The following is a 21,890-nucleotide window of genomic DNA, read 5'->3' on the forward strand; positions in this document are numbered from 1 at the left end:
TCAGAGGATGCATTTATTAATTTGTAACTTTAATGGTGCTAAGATTATTTTATAAAATATATTGTGTAATTTATGAATAAAAAATATATATTCGTAACTGGCTTTTTTCTTTTCAAGGAGTAAAATAATATTCACAAAAATGTCTTTTGAAATATGGTTATTATTTATGTGCTTTTTACAGATACAGCCGATACATATTTTATTACTGGGTAGGGATATCACGAAATAATCAATCGATTTAAAATTACCCATATAACATTACGTAGTCAAAAAATAAGTACCTAACGTACAATATTTCGTTGGATTCCCGAAATAAAAATTTAAAATTCATTACGAAAAAGCTTTTTAGATTTTAAACTTAGTTTGGTAATGTTAGCCTTAACCTTAAAATAATTTAATACAATGTATACTTACACAATGTACAAGAAAATGGAGTGTGCTCATTTATGGGAAGAGAGCGAACATTGAATAGTTTTATACACATACACTAGATACACACATATCATAAATTCTCTACGATGCCGTCAAAAAATCGTAAATTACCTGACTTTTGTGTTAAAACACATTTCTTACCTGCGAAAATGCTACATAATTGCCTGATACTATTATTAGTCTGTCAAGACGATTCCGTCAGTAGAAAAAACCGGGCAAGTGCGAGTCGGACTTGCGCACGAAGGGTTCCGTGCCATAATGCAAAAAAAAAAAAAAAAAAAGCAAAAAAAAACGGTCACCTATCCAAGTACTGACCACTCCCGACGTTGCTTAACTTTGGTCAAAAATCACGTTTGTTGTATGGGAGCCCCATTTAAATCTTTATTTTATTCTGTTTTTAGTATTTGTTGTTATAGCGGCAACAGAAATACATCATCTGTGAAAATTTCAACTGTCTAGCTATCACGGTTCGTGAGATACAGCCTGGTGACAGACGGACGGACGGACGGACGGACAGCGAAGTCTTAGTAATAGGGTCCCGTTTTACCCTTTGGGTACGGAACCCTAAAAAGCTAACGGGAATCGTCCTATAGAAAAATTGAGTATCGCGTCTTTTGCTACTGACAAACTTGTTTGACCGGCTTATATGTAGTCTGTGGTAATACTAACAAATAACGTCGACATCGATTTAAAAATGACATTCAAATTTCGATCTGAAAAACAAAGGAATTCGATTCGAGTGGTAATGCTCTGGTTTCCTAGCTTAGCGGTGCAGTCATATAGCGGCCGTCTCCATGCAAATACTACCACATCCATATTTATATATTTAAGACGAAACAGGAGCTGAGTTTTAAATATTTTAGGTAAATATACCCGTCTCGCTAACGGAAGCGGCTCCTAAAACTAGTGAGATAAGGACAAGGCGAAAAATCCTGCGTAAAAATCTCAAAAATCGAGGTTTCGTACTCGATTGTTTTCTCCTCCAAAAGTTTGCCAATCCTGACCAAACTTGGAAATCTAAATGATTATGAAATTATCTGTGTCGGACCGTTTTGCTTTTTTGGCTAATTGATATCAGTTTTGAATACTACGCCTCTTATTGCGGCATAGTCAATTAGGCCATTTTGGCCATTTTTGAAGGGCTCTAGCGCCTTGAAAAACAAAAATATCAAAAAAAGCAAAACGGTCCGACACAGATATTGACAATTTTAATCTGTGTTGAACAAATCATTGCTCTAGCCTCAAAACTCACGGAGGAAACAGTCGAGTACGTTTGTATGGAGAAATGACCACTCCTGTTGGCTCTTAACCGTATTATTTAGTGTGGAGACGGCCGCTATATGACGGCACCGCTGTTCTAAGTAAACCGATCTTAAGGAAACGGTTTTCTTCGATACAGGTAGGTCGGTAACATAACTTTTAAAGTTTAATCTATTATCTGTATCTTCCTACAGTGCATCAATTACAAATCCACATTTATTCAATAATTAATACTAATTAAGCGTCAGTATAGATATCGGCACCAGAGTTGAGGGTACTAGAAATAAATAAAATAAAGTTTTCATTAAGTATTGGACTTGGAAAATTTCAAACCCTATACAAAGATATGAGTTTTAAAAATTACTTCACGTGAAAATTTCGATATTTTGGAAACTTATTAGCATATCAGTAACTGCAACGCTCCTGCCGACACCTATGAAGGCGAAATCAAACCTATACATTGTGACATTCAAATTATAGGGTAATTGCGTCAGTTTACCGTCCGGTGTCAGTTTCCGTCCACTTGATGGATTAGCAAATAATACATTTCATTTATAATCTGCTACTTGCGAAATATATTTTTTATGTAGATATATAAATTGTTTAGATATTAAGGATTGCAATAAAGTCCATATTCACGCAAAATAGGCACAATGGTTGTCGATTTGCGGAAAATGCCCAGGATAACTAACTAACTATAACTAAAGTCCAAATTTGTGCAGCAATGAAGGTTTATATTCAAATTTCATCAAGTGGACGAAAACTAGAGCCGGACGAAAACTAGCGCAATGACCCTATGTATTGGTGCGAGCGAGACGCACAGGCGACTCACATCATTTTGATGTCGCAATGTAACTTTGAATAGGCCAATATAACATAAATTATCATATATCTACACTAAAAATTAACATGGTCAAGTGTCATTGACCTCACTGAAGTCACTGGACGTTTTTATATTCTCTATCTTCAGCAAGGGAGTCTGGGTTCTGTCTTCGGTGACGATTTCTGTGACATCGTCCAGTTGTAGGGAGTTGTACGACGGCGGTGGTGTGATGGTTTCTTTTTTACCATTTAGCAGAGGCATCGCTATTTGCCCGGTGAGGTCTGAAAGAAAAAACAATCATAATCAAAATCATAAATTTATTTCATAGAATATGGTATGTAAAATTTTGGTGTCGTTGTTTTTTGGTATAGAACCGCATAACAATGGAATGCATAGCAATGTGTGATAAAATGTGACGTTCCACGACAAAAGGTACCTTATGGCGGCTGGCGCTTACGTCGCATAGCGCCGCAATAATATTGGACCGGCGTTAATAATAGCGTAAGCGCCAACCTTTACAGGTGGGACGTCACAAATGTGAAGTTTTCATACGCAAATAATATTGTCCAAAAGGAAGAAATATCTTTTTGTTCGTGATTTTATTTGTTACTTGCAATTTCTGGTCGGCAAGTGACAAATATTTTTTTTACGTTTACGCGTAATATTTTTTATGGCTTGAAGTTCCTAAGGTGATATGTATTTTTTTTTTTTATTATGAATGGGCTTACTCATGGCCACAGACTAGCCGAGGCGTAGACGTGGCCTACGATGGAGCGAGCTCGCCCAGAAGGTGCCTGTTCACTCTTGATTAAAGATTAAAGATCGAAGATTTGTATATTAAAGATTTCAACTCGTTCTAAAAATACACACGTACGTATTATATAATAGTTACCTAATTTTTTGGTATAGTCTCGTCGTACAGTCTGGCAAAAACGAGTAGAAATTAAAAAGCGGCAACACTGTAGTGTCGTCCCGTTCTCTTAAATGAATGGATTTGAAAGGGACGACAACTACACTACGCAGTGTTGCCACTTTCTACTCTTTTTTGCCAGGCTGTAATATTCACACACATCAAACGGCTGCAGTCAGCGAATCAAAGGCCATTGCGTCGTAAGGCCACTATCATGCCGTTTAATTATGGAACGTAACTACTGTACAGAGGGTTCAAATTCCTCTAATATTACCTTGCAACGCCCGTTCCAACTCGTTGGCAGTAGGAACCACAACTACGCTAGAACCGGCTCCTTTGAAAACTGCAGAGACGTTGCTACGTGGTGATAGTAGTACCAGCGGCTGCCCACGGGATACTAGAGAGCTGGATAATGCGCAAATGCCTTTAGCCGCTGTGAAATCAGCACCTGAAACAGAGTAGGATTAAATTAAGTCTTCTAACATCTAAGTGCCACTTACACCATCCCACTAACCCGGGGTTAAGCGGTTAAACCGTTAAACCAGTGTCAAATTGTACTGGTAACGATGGCAAGTCCAGGTTTAACCGGTTAACCCCGGGTTAGTGGAATGATGCAAGTGGGCCTAAGTGCCACTTGGACCATCCCACAAACCCCGGGTAAACTGGTTAAACATGGAGTTACTATGGTTACCAGTACAATTTGAATCTAAGTTAACGGTTTTAACGGTTAACGCAGTGTTAAATTGTACTGGTAATCCTAGGTTTAACCGGTTAACCCTGGTTAGTGGAACGGTGCAAGTGGCGCTAATAGAGACCCATGCGATGGTCAATGAATGATGTGACTAAGACAATTTTGATTTTCAAACCCACAGAAACAAATACACATAACAGGGGTATCACTAGGTAGAATTTGATTAGTTGGAACAAAGAATCTCGAGCAGTAGTTGCGTCAAAACATGACGTCATTAGAATTCTTAACACATTCACTGCCCCCGACGCACATGTGCGTTCACCGTCATACAAGTTTGTTCCTAGGCCACGCCCCCTGGCAGTGAATGCGTTAAACGGCTGATACCAATGGACTAAATGAGATTTTTGTGCTTATAAAATAAACTTGTAATCATAATCTTACGCACAAATTACTTACTTACGAGTAGGCATTATGTGAGTGAACTTCGGGGTTAAATTACAAATACAATTAATAGTTTTCATACAAGTTCCAAGGGCACAATTCTGTAGAATATTTCAATAGATATTAACAACTTACCGAGTACGTATCTGCAGTCAATGACCACCGGCATCCTACAGCCCGCCTGCTTCTTGGCGGCTCGCTCGACGTACTGTCTGATGTATTCCACGCCAGGAAAGTACAGGTTGTTGCCTACTGTTACTAATAGATAGCCCAGCCCAGATGCGTTCTGTAAGTAAAAAAATATACTTCATTATTTTAGTTTAAATTTTAATATATATTAAAAATGTTGAATTATTCTGAGCAAAGGTCAGATTTGGAGAAAGTGTGCCATCTTGGAAATCTGCATTTATGTTCCAATTATAATTTATCAGCCGGAGCAGCAATGAGCCAAGCGCGCCCAAAAAACAACGGGTTGCACTCTCGGAGTGCCGGCAGAAGTGAAAACTCAATGACATTATAACAGTTTTTCGATCAGGTCACGTGTCCGTCTTACGAGGCGTCTTACGTCTTACGCTCTCGCGAGTTTAACATTTTTTCCCCATCACAAAAAGTACACAGCGCCGCTAAAGTTTTCACTTCAAAAATTCGGCTACACCACCTGGTTAGGTACTACAGTGGAACCTGGATAATTGCAATCTCAAGGGACCGGCCAATTTTTGTCAATTAACCAGGTTTTTCATTTAAGCAGGTCGTGTCAATTAACGAGGTTCAAAAAATCGTTGTGTCAATTATAGAGGTTTTCATTAATAGAGGTTGCGTTCTGACAAATTTCTTTTATGGAGGTGCAAATAACCATTTTAAGTAGATACACGCTTACATTCTATATATTGCTTCCGTCTATACTTGCACTTTTACACTACATTAATTACCACTTTATTTTCTTATCATTTGGGTTTTAAAAAATCCCTTGAATTGTAGAGGAAAGTTTTATTAGAATGTAAAAAGCATACTTTGTTTTTTATTGATCAAAACTATTTCACCTACTACAGGCTGTGATAGATACCACCCAATAAATAAATTAAATTCTGGATGGAGATATAAATAAAATGATCATTGCTATTAAAATATTGTTTCTGCTGTATACAACTACATTATTTCAATTACAGAGGTAATAAGCAAGACTCGTTTCAATAATAGAGGTAAAAACAAGAGCAAAAATAACGGATTTTTTAGCATAGTGTCAATTATAGAGGTCTTAAGTTGCGATGTGGTCAATTATAGAGGCAAAATTACGAAAAGCACTAAAATCTAAATTGCAATTATAGAGGTTCCAAAATTTCAATTATAGAGGCCTTTTGGTCTCAAGGGACCGGGACCGGACTTTTGGTTGCAATTATTAAGGTTTTCCATTTATCCAGGTGTCAATTAACCAGGTTTCACTGTAATACATCGGCTAATTATCAAATTATCAAACTAGAGTTACAGCTTGGCAAAAAAGAGTAGAAATTAAAAAGTGGCAACATTGTAGTGTCGTCCCGTTTTCTTGTACAAATTGGTTTGAAAGGGACGACACTACAGTGTTGCCACTTTTTAATTTCTACTCCCTTTTGCCAAGCTGTAAGAACTTTCACCGACATTTAAATTCAAATTATAATATTGTACACCAAACTATGATTATGGAATGATGCATGTATGTAAAGTTAAGGAACTAAGAGACATTTTTATTTCTTTCTTTTTTATTATTATTTATTTATTTACATCGGCTACACCACCCGGTTACATCGGCTACACCACCTGGTTACATCGGCTACACCATCTGGTTAGATTTAGGACTCCATAACGTACCGTGACGATCTCCGCGTCCATCTGCGGCCTCGCACTCGGATACAGCAGCAGTAGAACGTTTAATACAACGCCCACCAAAATGCCGATCTCTACGCCTACTACCAGGCATACGCAGAATGTGGCGAAGGCGGGCACGAGGTCCGCGCGGCGGGAACGCCACATCGGCTTCACTACCTGGTAAAAATTATTATTTATAATAAACTTAAACGATGAAAAGGGTTAATTTCAGTACCTGTTCTATAAAGTAGAAGAAGTTTTACTTTTATTTATTTATAAATATGTGACGTTCCACGGCAAAAGGCACCATATGGCGGCTGGCGCTTACGTTGCATAGCGCCGCAATAATATTGGAGCGGCGTTAATAATAGCGTAAGCGCCAACCGCCATAAGGTACCTTTACCCATGGGACGTCACATATATAGAACAGTTAACTAAAAGTCGATTTAGTAACCAAACGGTCACAAATGAATTACTATTTCAAAGGTAACGTACGCGGTAATTTTGCCATACATACAATGATTCTCAACTGTTTTCTGCGAAGTTTTGAACTTACAGCAATTATTTCAATAATTTTGTCAAACTATTTGGTATTTTTATTTTCGGAAGTAGATGAATGGGCGAGTTGAAAAACACGAAATTCGTGTATCATCTGGCATATACATATATAGTTCGACGTGTTTTGATAAGCTGCTTTTAACCTTAACAGGTTAAAGAACTCATTAGTTGGGAAAATTACAATATTCATGAAACTCAAGTTCATTAACTTTTTTCTAAAGATAAAACAGTGAAGTGAAAACGTTCATTACGAATCCACGAAAAATTAAATTCACACGAGGACACGCAAAAATTGTATGACAAAATTTCCTCTAACTTAATTTGTGACGTCCCACTGGTAAAGGTACCTTATTGCAGTTGGCGCTTACGCTATTATTAACGCCGCTCCAATATTATTGCGGCGCAATGCGACGTAAGCGCCAGCCGCCATAAGGTACCTTTTACCATGGAACGTCACATTTGCTTATTAACTCAAAAGAAACTTAATTTGCTGTCATAAGAGCTATAAGAAATATTTACTAGTAAGATGTATGATGCGTGCAAACCTAATTCTAGACCGACTGGGAATGCTTATGAAAAGAAACGGAATCGTCTCATACCTGATCGCGCTAACTAGCGGACGCCCTTAAAATAATTTGTTTATTCGGTAAATATTCGGCAGTTCGAACCGAATTTTAAGGCCGAATAGTTACGAACATTGAAAAATATGCCGAATACCGAATAGTTACTGAATATTCAGCCCATCTCTATAGTTTGTATCTTTAGGTATTTAAATAAAAGTAGACAAACAAGTTGGACATTTTCGGGTAGTTATACAATTTATTGGTTAACCAACCAAATACAAAACCGCCAGGATCGGTCACTGAACGACCTGACTTTAACCTACATTATTTGATCATGTAATGTTTTCATATACCCTAAACTGGCTTAATAAAGAGCCATTTGAGGTTAGATTTTGTTTACTTTTATTTAAATACCTAAAGATTTAGTTAACACCATAAGAAACGGCATTGGACAAAGTAGCATGGCGGTCTTTGGTGTCGGAGGCCAAGATCCACTTCGAGTCGTTGCGCCCCAGCAGTAAGTAAGTAAGTATAAATAAGTGTTAGTTGTAGTTAACACCATAAATAAGACTTACCTCATATTCTATCATAAATATCACAGCACATATCACAACGGCGGCCAGCGCCGCCTTAGGGATGTAGTAGAAATACGGCGTGAGTAGACTCAACGCCAGCAACACCAAGGTACCTGTAAGTATGAGGAAATATACTTTTATACGCTTTCTAAGAAGTAACCTATATCATGGCCTGAGGGATTATAAAATGAAAATATAAACGCTCCATAGGGAGTTATAAAATTATTACTCCCCAGGGTGTAGTGACAAAGTGAGGAACTTGCAATGATAATAATTACAACTTAGGAAGTAATACAAACCTTCACTTACTGAGAATATTACTAGCTAGGGAGTTATAAATTAAAAAAAAAAACCGGACAAGTGTGAGTCGGACTCGTCCACCGAGGGTTCCGTACTCTCTTAGTATTTGTTGTTATAGCGGCAATAAATTGGCATCACCTGTGAAAATTTCAACTGTCTATCACGGTTCATGAGATACCCTGCCTGGTGACAAACAGAGAGACGGACATACGGACAGTGGAGTCTTGGTAGTAGGGTCCAGTTTTTACCCTTTGGGTACGGAATCCTAAAAAGCATTTCTCGCTAGCGAGTAATACATGCATACATACATATAATCACGCCTATTTCCCGGAGGGGTAGGCAGCGACCACGGATTTCCACTTGCTACGATCCTGACATACCTCTTTCGCTTCCTTCACTTTCATAACATTCCTCATACACGCTCGCCAGTTTAGGGTGCTCTTGGGTTCCCACCCAACAGTGATCATTATTAAGGGAGTAATAATGATCATTATTCCCAGTCGACAAAAGTGGGAGTCAGTTAAGCATTTGTTTCATAGTGTGTTGAAAGCACGTCACCTGTATAGAGGCTGCCCGCCTGCGTGGCTACACCGCTCGCGTGGTTGACGGCGCTGCGCGAGAACGAACCAGTGATCGGGAAGGCACCTACGAACGACCCCAATATGTTCGAGAGGGACAGCGTTAACAATTCTTGCGTCGCGTCTACTGATGCCGACAAAAGTGGGAGTCAGTTAAGCATTTGTTTCATAGTGCGTTGAAAGCACGTCACCTGTATAGAGGCTGCCCGCCTGCGTGGCTACACCGCTCGCGTGGTTGACGGCGCTGCGCGAGAACGAACCAGTGATCGGGAAGGCACCTACGAACGACCCCAATATGTTCGAGAGGGACAGCGTTAACAATTCTTGCGTCGCGTCTACTGATGCCGACAAAAGTGAGAGTCAGTTAAGCATTTGTTTTATAGTGTGTTGTAAACACGTCACCTGTATAGAGGCTGCCCGCCTGCGTGGCCACACCGCTCGCGTGGTTGACGGCGCTGCGCGAGAACGAACCAGTGATCGGGAAGGCACCTACGAACGACCCCAATATGTTCGAGAGGGACAGCGTTAATAATTCTTGCGTCGCGTCTACTGATTCTCCGCTTGCTAGAAAGAGAAAGATATATTGGTTAAGAATGGGACACAGAGTCAGACTACTTCTGCTTGGCTTTGCAATATCAAAGTGTGGAAAAGTCCATCATAAATGCAATTTTTGTGAAAATATGACGTATATAATTACACTTCCACACTGTTCTGCCAAATACGGTGCAGAGTTAGCTTAGACGCTATCATATATTGCTTATCTAAGAATGCACTAATTGTCAGTTAGTATCAGATGACAATTGTCAAGTTCAATGGGATTGCAAAATTCAACCTTAAGAGCGTAGTAATAAGATTGAATATCACTTACCGAAAGCTTTAGCAATAGCCACGTTGCCCAGTACACCAATGATGGGAACTAGAATGATTGAGGAGCCCAACGACACGTATTCTCCGTTAGCGTACGTGTTGAATGGGGGGAGGTTCCAAGACGGCAGACCTTTGCAAAATTCAACCTTAATAGCGTAGTAATAAGATACCTCCTAAAATTTTATTTTTAGTTAAACATCAAAGTTTATTGCCGACAGACAGACAAAGATTAGAGAGTAATAAGATTGAATATCACTTACCGAAAGCTTTAGCAATAGCCACGTTGCCCAGTACTCCAATGATGGGAACTAGAATGATTGAGGAGCCCAACTCCGAGCACATGTCAATAAACGACACGTATTCCCCGTTAGCGTACGTGCTGAAGGGGGGGAGGTTCCAAGATGGCAGACCTTCTTTGCAAAATTCAACCTTAAGGGCGTAGTAATAAGATTGAATATCACTTACCGAAAGCTTTAGCAATAGCCACGTTGCCCAGTACACCAATAATGGGGACTAGAATGATTGAGGAGCCCAACTCTGAGCACATGTCAATAAACGACACGTATTCCCCGTTAGCGTATGTGCTGAATGGGGGGAGGTTCCAAGATGGCAGGCCTTCCCTAAAAAATAGTTATTTGTTTTACAAGGGGGCAAAGTTGTTGTTTAACCGCTCGTGCTAATATTGATACCCGAGCAAGCGAAAGATTGCAAAATAGAATAACGAGCGTAGCGAGTGGTTCGAAAAATGGAATCTTGAGCATTGCGAGGGTTTCAAAGCTAAAGGGTTAAACAAAATTTGCCCCCGAGTGAAACACAAAATTTTTCACCACACCAATCCGAAGCAAATGTTAAATGTAAAATATCAAACAAAATCAAATCCAAATGAATGTTATGAAATATTTATCATCCAAAATCATCATTTAAAAGTCAATCTTACTAGCAAACATAAGAAAACAACTCAAAATTTGCATTTGAATACTTTGCCTCACATGTGAATAAAATGCAACTTTGCTATCAGTTTTTGAAGTGCAAAGTAAGCCTTTCCGAGCTGGTGTGGCGAAAAAATATTTAAATGTCTTATTAAATAAATACACGAAACACTGTCTAAATTTTAGAAAGTGTTTCGTGAATGTAACTCGCAAGATTTGACCCGTACAAACATAGATACCTACATAATGAAAGCTTGTAAAAAGTCCAGCTTCGGCAAAAAAATACAATGGACTTTTGTGTCTGATAGATAAATAGGTAGGAAGAAAAAAGCGGGCAAGTGCGAGTCGGCCTCGCGCACGAAGGGTTCCGTACCATAATGCAAAAAAAAAAACTAAAAAAGAAGCAAAAAAAACGGTCACCCATCCAAGTACTGACCACTCCCGACGTTGCTTAACTTTGGTCGAAAATCACGTTTGTTGTATGGGAGCCCCATTTAAATCTTTATTTTATTCTGTTTTTAGTATTTGTTGTTATAGCGGCAACAGAAATACATCATCTGTGAAAATTTCCACTGTCTAGCTATCACGGTTCGTGAGATACAGCCTGGTGACAGACAGACTATATTTCCGTGTTCTTATAACCCGGCAACCTTCAAATCAAAAGTGAACAGGCACCTTCTGGGCGAGCTCGCTCCATCGTAGGCCACGTCTACGCCTCGGCTAGTCTGTGGCCATGAGTAAGCCCATTCATAATTAAAAAAAAAAAGACGGACAGACGGACAGACGGACGGACGGACGGACGGACAGCGAAGTCTTAGTAATAGGGTCCCGTTTTACCCTTTGGGTACGGAACCCTAAAAAGCGCTGGTCGTTGGACGTGCGAATTTCAATCCGAAGGCCGCGGTTTCGGACACCGGATTGTACCAATAAGTTTATCGGAAATGTCTTTATGTATGAAATAATAATTATCATTTGATATCGTCGGGTGACAAACAAGTCACTAAGCACTATCAAAAAATTAAAGTAGCAATTCACTTTATTACTCTTGTAACACGGTTTATTGTCCAATAATTTCAATGGTGTTAGTTAGTGACTTTGGTTGTCACCCGACGATATTTACTAGTCGCTTTCGGGTGAAGGAAACCTGCATACATCCGCTAAGACATTGTAAGGAATATGTGAAGTTTACTTAGAGCGTTTAGTAGTTAACTGGAGATGTCATCGCTGTCATTTTCTTTACGAAATAGTCTGCCGATTTTTGCGGGGGAGAGGACGTCAAATGTATTGCTATTTCTACATGAATTGTACGTAACCATGTCACTCCATACAAAAGTTTGCACAATTGTGCAAGTTTTTCGGCAGAGGGGTATCTTAATGGCCACTCCAGTTATTAAATGCTCTAAGGAAGTTCACAACCTGCTTTAGGCCAGGGGCGTAAAGATACTTTAACCTTCTAAAACAGTCACCATCCGGGATCGTAGTGCCATTTAGGTTTCTTGCTAAATTGGAAATTCTACTGCATAAGTATTGAACAGACGAAAGTCTTTAATCAAAGTGTGTTACCAGTGATGACTTACGGCTCCGAAACGTGGTGTTTCACTATCGGCCTCATCTCAAAAGTCGCTCAACGAGCTATGGAGAGGGCTATGCTCGGAGTTTCTCTACGTGATCGAATCAGAAATGAGGAGATTAGATTAGAAATAGACGAACTAAAGTCACTGATATAGCCCACCGGATTAGCAAGCTGAAGTGGCAATGGGCAGGCCACATTGCACGCAGAGAAGATGGCCGATGGGGTCGAAAAGTGCTCGAGTGGAGACCACGGACTAGCAAGCGCAGCGTAGGACGTCCACCCACAAGCTGAACAGATGATCTTGTTAAGGCCGCCGGAAGACGCTGGATGCGGGTCGCTTCCAACCGGGACGTATGGAGGTCCAAGGGGGAGGCCTATGTCAGCAGTGGACGTCTTATGGCTGAGATGATGATGATGATAATGAAGTATTGAACAACAAATTTAGCAAGGAACCTAAATGGCGCAACAATGGCGGAGCGTGATGGTACATGATGCCTGTGCCCAGCAGTGGGACATATATAGACTGAATTATGATTTTAAACAAGATAGACTTACTTTACCCGTCCCGTTATCCTGAAAGGTTGAGATCCTTGTGACTCGAATCCAAAAGATATTAATGAACACACTATGACGACAATCGCGTTTCTTGAGGTGGAGAGCAGCCAGAGAGTCTTCTTTAGGCCCTTTTTGCTTCTAGATAATTTTATATCTTTCATTTTCTGTGGACAATTCAATAAAACGAAAATATAATTCAAGGTTAGGGTGTTAGGGTCCCGTTTTTACCCTTTGGGTACGGAACCCTAAAACGCGACTTTTAGCGTATGTATGTATTGTAAAATCATAATGAATATCATAAATCATGTTGCATATAATTTATAGTTAATGTCTTTACAAATTAATAATTACTTTTTATGAAATCATGAAATACTTACACGCATAAGTAGTAAAACAATTATACAGGTAATTCCTAACGCGCTGTCTGCTAGTCTTGCCTTCGGTAAATTTTCTGCAACCTGCAAACAAAGATAATTTAGAGACAACTGCATATGTAAAGTAGTTTTCACCACACCAGCTCGGAAAGGCATGCTTTGCAATTCAAAAACCGATAGCAAAGTTGCATTTTATTCACATGTGAGGCAAAGTAATCAAATGCAAATTTTCAGTTGTTTTCTTATGTTTGCTGGTTGAATTGACTTTTAAATAATGATTTTGAATGATAAATATTTAATGACATTCATTTGTATTTGCTTTACATACTTTGTTTTTGTTTGATATAATTATATTTTTCATTATTTATTATAATATTTTCATTACTTATTTACTATAATATTTTCTCCAGGTTGGTGTGGTGAAAAATTTTGTGTTTTACTCGGGGCCCCGGGGCAAATTTTGTTTAACCCTCGTGCTTTGAAACCCTCGCAACGTTATCACGAGCGGTTAAACAACAACTTTGCCCCCTTGTAAAACAAATAACTATTAACGTTCTAATCGCGACATGACTGCCAATTCCTTACAGATCCACGGGATGCGTAATTGCATTAGTCCACGTAAAAAAGGTGTTAGAAATGAATTACCATTTTGACGGTTGTGAGGAATCCCCCCGATTTGAAGCTAAGTCCGAGCAATCCTTTCAGCTGGGACACGGCGATGATGACCGACGTGGCCGACGTGAAGCCCACGGTCACCGGCACCGATATGAAGTCTATCAGGACCCCTGATAAATATAAGATAAGAATGGATCTATTATTCGAATATATTTTTCGGACACATTATGAGATCACCAATGCATGATATGGAAAAGTGTATCATCTTGGGGGGAATGAATGGCAAACGCACTCAGGGTGGGGCTCGTAAGAGATGGTCTGACGCCATGAAGAAGACGAGTGGCGGCAGCCTGCACCGTGCGGTCCACTTGGCTTATGACCGCAATCAATGGAGAGATGTTGCATGTCTGTGCAAGATTATTCGAACTTCAAATTACTTTCTATTCGTAGGGCTACCTCAATTCACGCAAAATAGGCACAGTGGATGTTGATTTGCGGAAAATGTCCAGCAAAACTAACTAAGGACAACCAATAACTCACAGCAGCAGCGCCGGCAGTGAGCGGGGGACATTGCACGTTGAACCGATGGCCATTGGGGCGGAAAGGTTCTCGAGTGGCGCCACGTAAGGCGCAGCATGGGTAGTCCTCACAAGGTGGACTGATGACCTGGTAAATATCGCGGGAGTCCGTTGGATGCGTGTGGCGCAAAACCGGTCATTGTGGCACTCTTTGGGGGAGGCCTATATCCAACAGTGGACGTCCCCTGGCTGATATGACGATGTAGTGTAGGGACGCCCGGCCGGAAGCAGGCGGGCTGTCGATCGCTTGTCGCGTTCATTCAGCCCGGTTCCCTGGAGTTGGAGCTGCAGGTTACTGTCCCGGCGGCATTCCCACACTATTCTCCTCAAGTCTTCTTGTTTTCCTGATACGACGATGAATCAACAACTAACTACTTCTACTCACCTAAATGCAGCATCCCCATGATGAGCTGCACGATGCCAGTCAGAAAGCACAGCAGGACGGCGTATTCCGGCCGCGGCGGCGTGCCCTGTATCTGGGCGTGCGTCATTAATGCCAGAAGGGCGGTGGGGCCCAGCGTGATGTCTTTACAAGAGCCGAAGATCACGTACACGAAGCAGCCCATGAATGAGGAGTACAGGCCGTCCTGAGGAATAAAAGACGGGTCAGAGACAATTTGACGGCCTGTCTGGCCTAGTGGCTTGTGACCCTGCCTGTAATGCCGATGGTCCTGGGTTCGAATCCCGGTTTTTTTTGGGCATTTATTTGTGTGATGAACATAAATATTTGTTCCTGAGTCATGAGTGTTTTCTGTGTAGGTATTATGTATGTCGTCGCTTAGCACACTTAGCTTTGCTTAGTTTGGGGCTAGGTTGATTTGTGTAAGATGTCCCAAAAAAATATTGTGCTATATGGCTTCCAAACCCGTCGTGGGTTCAAACCCAGGCACGTATCAAAGAGATTTTTGGAACTTATTTACAAAATAACATTTTGGTCAACATCTAGAAGAAACCGTAATAATCCAGGAACTTTATATAAAATGACAAAAACCACTTTTCGCTTTCAGAAAAACTAGCACAAATTCTTCAGATTAGGTTTGGAATAATAATATAAAGTCGAATATCAACTGCGGTCAAATAGGTACCTGTTGCATAGTATTCGTCTATCTTTGGTGCTCATAGGACGCTCGTAATGGATCAAACCACGAGCTATATTCGACCTAAATTACTGACCCGGTTTTAAATATTTTAAAGTTAAAGTCTCACTACAATCTAGCTAAAATCTACAAGCGCCTGAAACTCGTCAAATGCTTTACGGAAGCTCGCTCATTTATTATTTCCCGGCTGAAACAGAAATCCCTAGGCAGGTAATTAAACATGCAAGATTGCCTTACCTGGGGCTCTAAGCCGGCGAGCGTAGCATAAGCCAGCGCCTGCGGTATGACCGTGAGCCCGACTGTTATTCCTGCTATAAGATCGGCCACTGCCTTGTCTGAGTTGTACTCAGGGAGCCATGTTACTATGGGCAATCTTTTGCTCAGCAGCCGTCGGCACCATGCTTGCCTTTTGAAACGGTTTTTTGAAGGGGACGCCATTTTGGGGTGCCTGGTGACAAAAAGAAAAAGTAATTATTAAAACAATGTTGCTCGTAAAGCCTACAAAACGTACATTTACGAAAGGAGGCGTTTGCTCTGAAAATGACTTTTACTGAAAATATGAGATGTTTAAGTAGCATAGTTAGTAGTTACTTATTTATAGAAAAAAAAACTAGACAAATTCTTACATTAATTACCAGATCTCGTTTGAATATTCATATTTCATTATTGTTTTAGGGAACAATTTTTTCTTTCGTACAAATGTAAATTAATGGCCCATAGAGTTGTCGGTAATTATATTTTATGCAAATAATTCTTGCAAATGGTTGGTAGTAAAATAAAAATTAAAAATTATGATTGGCCGTGTCTTAAAAATATTAATTCCATGATATCCTAGCAATTGTCTCAGTTAAATAAGTAACTTAAGGTGGTTCGCTTTTCATACAAAATTCAATCAAAGCTCATTAAGTAACTACACACTATTAGTACACAAATATTTCCGCATTTTTCTTCTTTCGAATATTCGTTTGCGCGAAATTAACAGGAAAACAATGTTTCATACAGAAATCATGCAAAAATCATAGTTAACTTTTCATCAATTTTACGTATGTGTGTGTCACAAATATCGTGTACAGATACATTTGCGACGTTGCCATACCATTTCCGACGTTGCCGGGCTGACCACGGCTCGAATTTGGAGTGCCGTCATGTTTAGTGCAATTTTGTTGACACTGATATTTGACAGGTAGTTAATTGACCTAAGCGAGAAGTTCGTCACCTTAGCTAAGAACTATCATGGCGTGTTATGCAAACAATCGCTTTTTTGCTTGCAAACGGAAGATTCCCGGTTCGATCCCCAGTCATTGTATGCTGGAACATAACTTTTTGTATTTTTGTTACACCTAAATTTCGTATTTTTTTTTATTTAATTTTTCTTATTATCATAAATCGATTATTAAGTATGGGCTACACGTATTCTTTTATTTTTACAAAGATAATTAGAAATTATACTCTACCTAATCTCTCTGATTTTTACAATCAGGACATCCTCACTGCAATAAAAACCGGGCAAGTGCGAGTCGGACTCGCGCACGAAGGGTTCCGTGCCATAATGCAAAAAAAGAACAAAAAAAAGCAAAAAAAAACGGTCACCCATCCAAGTACTGACCACTCCCGACGTTGCTTAACTTTGGTCAAAAATCACGTTTGTTGTATGGGAGCCCCATTCAAATCTTTATTTTATTCTGTTTTTAGTATTTGTTGTTATAGCGGCAACAGAAATACATCATCTGTGAAAATTTCAACTGTCTAGCTATTACGGTTCGTGAGATACAGCCTGGTGACAGACGGACGGACGGACGGACGGACGGACGGACAGCGAAGTCTTAGTAATAGGGTCCTGTTTTACCCTTTGGGTACGGAACCCTAAAAAGAAGTGTATAAAATTTCCTGTGGTTAAAAATAATGGATTTTGTCTATGAATGAAAAACACAATTATTACTATAGTTTGTTTTTTTAGCATTAGAAATAAGGTAAACAATCTTGACGTGTCTTTTAATTGAAAAAAACATTTTAAAAATAAGTTACGGCAAATATCTAACAATTATAAATCTAATACGATCATTTATACAGGGTGAAATCGGGGTCGTGTAGCAAGAAAGAAAAATAAGACTTGCCACTTAATTAGGAACACAACACTGTAGATTAGAGTGCATTAATTTGTATCATTTTCGCACATACAAAAATAAAATACAAAATAATTTCTTATTTAGAGTCATGGTCACACTACAGACTTGACAAGACAAACATCTGTAAAGAAAGTATTGGTAACTTACGTTAAGTAACTGATAACACTTATCTTCGATTTAACATTCAGTGTAAAAGCAATTGAGCGTCAGGTCGGGACTACGATGAGGCCACGCCACGGGTCCGCCGCGGCCAATCCAACGTCCCGGGAACTGTTCATCGAGATGATTGCGTACCACTCAGTGTTTAAAATGAGTCGGAGCACCATCGTGTTGATAGTGTAAGTTATGCAAGTAATGTTCCGGCACTTTTCGCAGTAATTCAGGCATCACTTGTCTCAACATATTAATGGATAACGCTGGTGAACTAAATCCCGAGCAGTGGTAGCACGACGCGCTTGGTAATAAAACATTACCATGTCAGACCGCTCAACATTTGAAAACGGATATGCCGCGGGCATTTTTCTGCTTAATTATCTTCAGAATTGCCAGAATTAATGAACTCAATGTACACTCTTTGAATGATTTTATTTATTTTGAAGTTTTGACTTTGTCATAACAGTGACGGTTGACATTTCTTACTCATCTAATCAGTTGTTTATTAAATAGGTTTTAACATTAATTGTAAGGTAACCATAATTTGAGTTTTTAACTGGGATACTTAAATTGTTGATTAATTAATGAATGGCTGCAATTATTTAAAAATTAACTTTATACCTAACATCACGTTAATTTACCGAGTTAAGTACAATAGGTTTGAATCACGACCCCGATTTCGCCCTGTATTCTTCTGATGCTTTCATTAAGTAATCGTTTTTGATTTTTAAAAAACCTGATAACACTGAGTATGTGGGGGAAGCGCTGCTGGCCTAGCGGAAAGCAATTCGGAGGTCGCGGGTTCTAACCCCGGCTCGTACCAATGATTTTTCGAACTTTTGTACGAAATAGCATTTGATACCTATTTATAGTAACAGCACCAGTCATGGGACATTTAAGAGGGAATTTGGAGTATTTGTGATATTTCCCTAATACATGTGAATGGTCTACCGCTTAGCGTATTGAAAGATGAAAGTCCTAGCCGTCTTTCATGTTTCAGGCGTGTTGTATCAAAGATACTGCAATGAGTTTCCACATACTTAACAAATTAAAACTATGCTATTTTTCTCCAGTCATGGACACCAAAGCTCCAGTAATGGGCCCCCCAGTAATGGACACTGCTCTATCAGTATAAAATATTGAAATAGGTCATCAGATATGGTCCATGTTATCATAATATTGCATTATCATCCGATTTGCATATTTAATTACGAATACAAAATTTCAACTCAATCGGAAATCGGAAAGTGGATCAAACTCGGCTACCGAGATTTGACCCACACTAACTAACAGGGCAAGTTAAATGAAAGTTTGGAAAAACGATATTAATTTATCCGAAGTCCGAGCATACCTCCTGGTTGACATATTTCGTAACTACATTTTACTTCTGTATTGTTTAAACATGAAATGATGGCATGGCAAGCATCATTATGTAAATTGTCCCATTATAGGAGGTATGCAGTTTTACAGCTCCTATAATGGGATTGGGCCAAATACCACTATTTTTTTACATCTGTGGAGTCACAACATAGTATGTTGTATACCTTATCTCATGGTAAATGCAATTAACAAAACACATCGGGGGGCACGGCAGTGCCCCCGCCAAGTCGAGCGCGAATTCTAGTTTTCATCAAGTATTAATTAATTAAAATTTTATAAATTAACTCACCTCTCTTAGCGAAGTTGTTAAGAATTCGTAGTGGTATTTTTTTTCAGTGACACGACAACTTTAGGATTGACGCCAATTTCTTAAAAAACAACCAAATTTAATAAAAATTCAAACTGAAACAGCTCTAGGACTCTTATTTACGATAATATACAGGCAGTGTTTATAAACTACTTTTAGACACTTATTTTACAGGATTTGTGGTTTTTTGTCCCATTACTGGTTCCACGCCCATCATAGGGTACACTACTATATACACCGATACCTATTTGTCGGTGAAAGAAAACAATGTGAGGAAACCGGACTAATCCAAATAAGTTTACTCTCTGGGTTGGAAGGTCAGGGCAGTCGCTTTCGTAAAAACTAGTGCGCATGCCAATTCTGGGATTAGTTGCCAAGCGGAGATTGAATATCTGGGAGACCGACCAAAGCTTACAAAACATAAAAACTCAAAAATGCGCGTTTTCTCATAGACCTAGCTAAGAGATCAAACCCCTTATAGCAAATTTCATCGAAATCTTTAGAGCCGTTTCTGATACCATTCAAATATATAAATAAATAATTACATATCTAATAATTGCTCGTTTAAAGGTAAGATAACACAAAGGAGAAACAAAAAGAAATTACCTACTCGCACCAGTCTTGAACCCCAACTCTTGCACGTATTTCCACGAACATACCGTTACGCTATTGCAACATACTTACGTTGTGTGAAATTGTCTACTACAAGGATCACGGAAACACTGTTTGCATGTGTGAGTAATAGTAGGAAAAAGCGTGACAGCAACACTCCGTCGAATTAAAAAGGTGGTTTTTGCACAATGAAGTATTCAATGTTTATTTTAATAGTTCAATATTTACTTAAAGAGTGCGCGAAACATACTTTTAAGTATACAAATACCAAGACCAATTCACAAAAAAATAAAATCTGAAATTTTGCAAAAGTGGTGCCATCTAGCGAGAGTTAAGTTTTGAGTAACCTAGGCGAACCACCTTAAGTATTAATTGCTTATTCAGTACAAACGCCTCAATTTACCACGAATCTATATAGACTTGGCTTTGATCTTTTAGCAGTACTTATAGGTGGTACCGGCCTACAAAGCTCTCCCGGTGGGAATTGGGCAGTTGATTTAATTAAAGGCCCTTTGTGTCACACACCTCCAATCTCCTAATAAACAGCTCAGGATAAATATGACCGTCGGAAAACAAAGGCAGAGTTCTTACAAAGGGCAGCAATATCGAAGCTGCCTTGTATGTATTATGCCTAGAACGACAAATATTACGCATCATTGCTGGGACTTACTGCGTCCCATATGAACGCTTTGGGTCCGGGATTAAATTTATAAACATCCTTTGGGTAAAATTCGGGTTAGATACGGTGGGTGATATATCTTGAAATAATTTACGCAATCACATCAATATTTTCGGTCCTGTTATATTATAGAACACTAGGGTATAAACCCCGGGATAGGGTATAGGGTATAGGGTAGGGTATAGGGTGGGGTATAAGAGATCTCTGCTAAGAACAATTGAAAACAGAAGCGGAAACATGTTGGGGCACCTAATACGTCACGATACTTACATAAAGTCTATAATTGAAGGCAGAATAGAAAAACAGAAAGGCAGAGGAAGACCGAGACGTGCATATATTGACCAGCTCAAAGACAAAATTAACGTGGTGACGTATCAGGAGCTCAAAACAGTGGCAGAGAAAAAACGGAATGGTGATTACTCCACCGACAAGAGCTAGGCTCTTAAGAACAATGATGATGATTATGAGAGTAGAAACGTAGATAGAACGTTTTGCCGTTTACTATGGGAAATATTCTCGAACAAGAATGTTTTCCATACAAAACGGAGAACGATATCAGGAACAGTACAACTCTAACAGGGAACTAAAGAAACCCTGTAACTTAAAATAGGACGTTCAAATAAAGTTACGACTGACAAAATACAATTACAGAAATTCCGGCACCCAAAACGAGTAGGTAGATAGATGGATGTCCACAATACGAAATAAGACAAAAACTCGAGAGATTTCAGACCCTCCCAGGTTGTGGTTGTGGGGGTTGGAACAAATCAATTACTGTCAATTCTATCCGACAGAATATGTTGGCAAGGGATAATAACCTATTAAGGTATAGTCGAGGCACCTTCAATTGTCTCGGCTGGTATAATTTGGGATGAGATGTAACGTAGGTGGATTGCTAATAAACCTTTGTTGAACAATGTCACCCTTTGTTGCGAGTCAGGTAGGTATCTGACCAATTATTTGCCTGGGATTTGATTAGAATTTCTATTAGCCTTTGTGTTTACATTTATTCGAAATATAGCTATTGTAGAGGCCAAACGAACGTTCCGATAGGGTAATAAACCGAGCTGTC

General features: G+C 39.4%; 2 protein-coding genes across 3 annotated transcripts in view; both read right to left on the bottom strand.

The window, feature by feature from the left end:
• Positions 1-21,890, bottom strand: part of LOC134667159 (uncharacterized) — a 287,834-nt gene that overhangs the window by 244,676 nt on the left and 21,268 nt on the right. The window lies entirely within an intron of this gene.
• Positions 143-21,890, bottom strand: part of LOC134667151 (sodium-independent sulfate anion transporter) — a 63,195-nt gene continuing 41,447 nt past the window's right edge. For both annotated transcript variants that reach the window (XM_063524454.1, XM_063524455.1), the window contains exons 2-13: positions 15,799-16,009; positions 14,850-15,051; positions 13,917-14,056; positions 13,275-13,355; positions 12,898-13,061; positions 10,306-10,460; positions 9,376-9,537; positions 8,096-8,208; positions 6,403-6,576; positions 4,693-4,843; positions 3,700-3,873; positions 143-2,796 (exon numbers count right to left, since the gene is read on the bottom strand). In XM_063524454.1, the coding sequence (XP_063380524.1) occupies positions 2,606-2,796; positions 3,700-3,873; positions 4,693-4,843; positions 6,403-6,576; positions 8,096-8,208; positions 9,376-9,537; positions 10,306-10,460; positions 12,898-13,061; positions 13,275-13,355; positions 13,917-14,056; positions 14,850-15,051; positions 15,799-15,999 (1,908 nt within the window). In that variant the 5' untranslated portion in view covers positions 16,000-16,009 and the 3' untranslated portion in view covers positions 143-2,605. The remainder of the gene's footprint in view (positions 2,797-3,699; positions 3,874-4,692; positions 4,844-6,402; positions 6,577-8,095; positions 8,209-9,375; positions 9,538-10,305; positions 10,461-12,897; positions 13,062-13,274; positions 13,356-13,916; positions 14,057-14,849; positions 15,052-15,798; positions 16,010-21,890) is intronic.

The sequence above is a fragment of the Cydia fagiglandana genome, chromosome 9 (assembly GCF_963556715.1).
Source record: "Cydia fagiglandana chromosome 9, ilCydFagi1.1, whole genome shotgun sequence".
Classification (NCBI taxonomy): domain Eukaryota; kingdom Metazoa; phylum Arthropoda; class Insecta; order Lepidoptera; family Tortricidae; genus Cydia; species Cydia fagiglandana.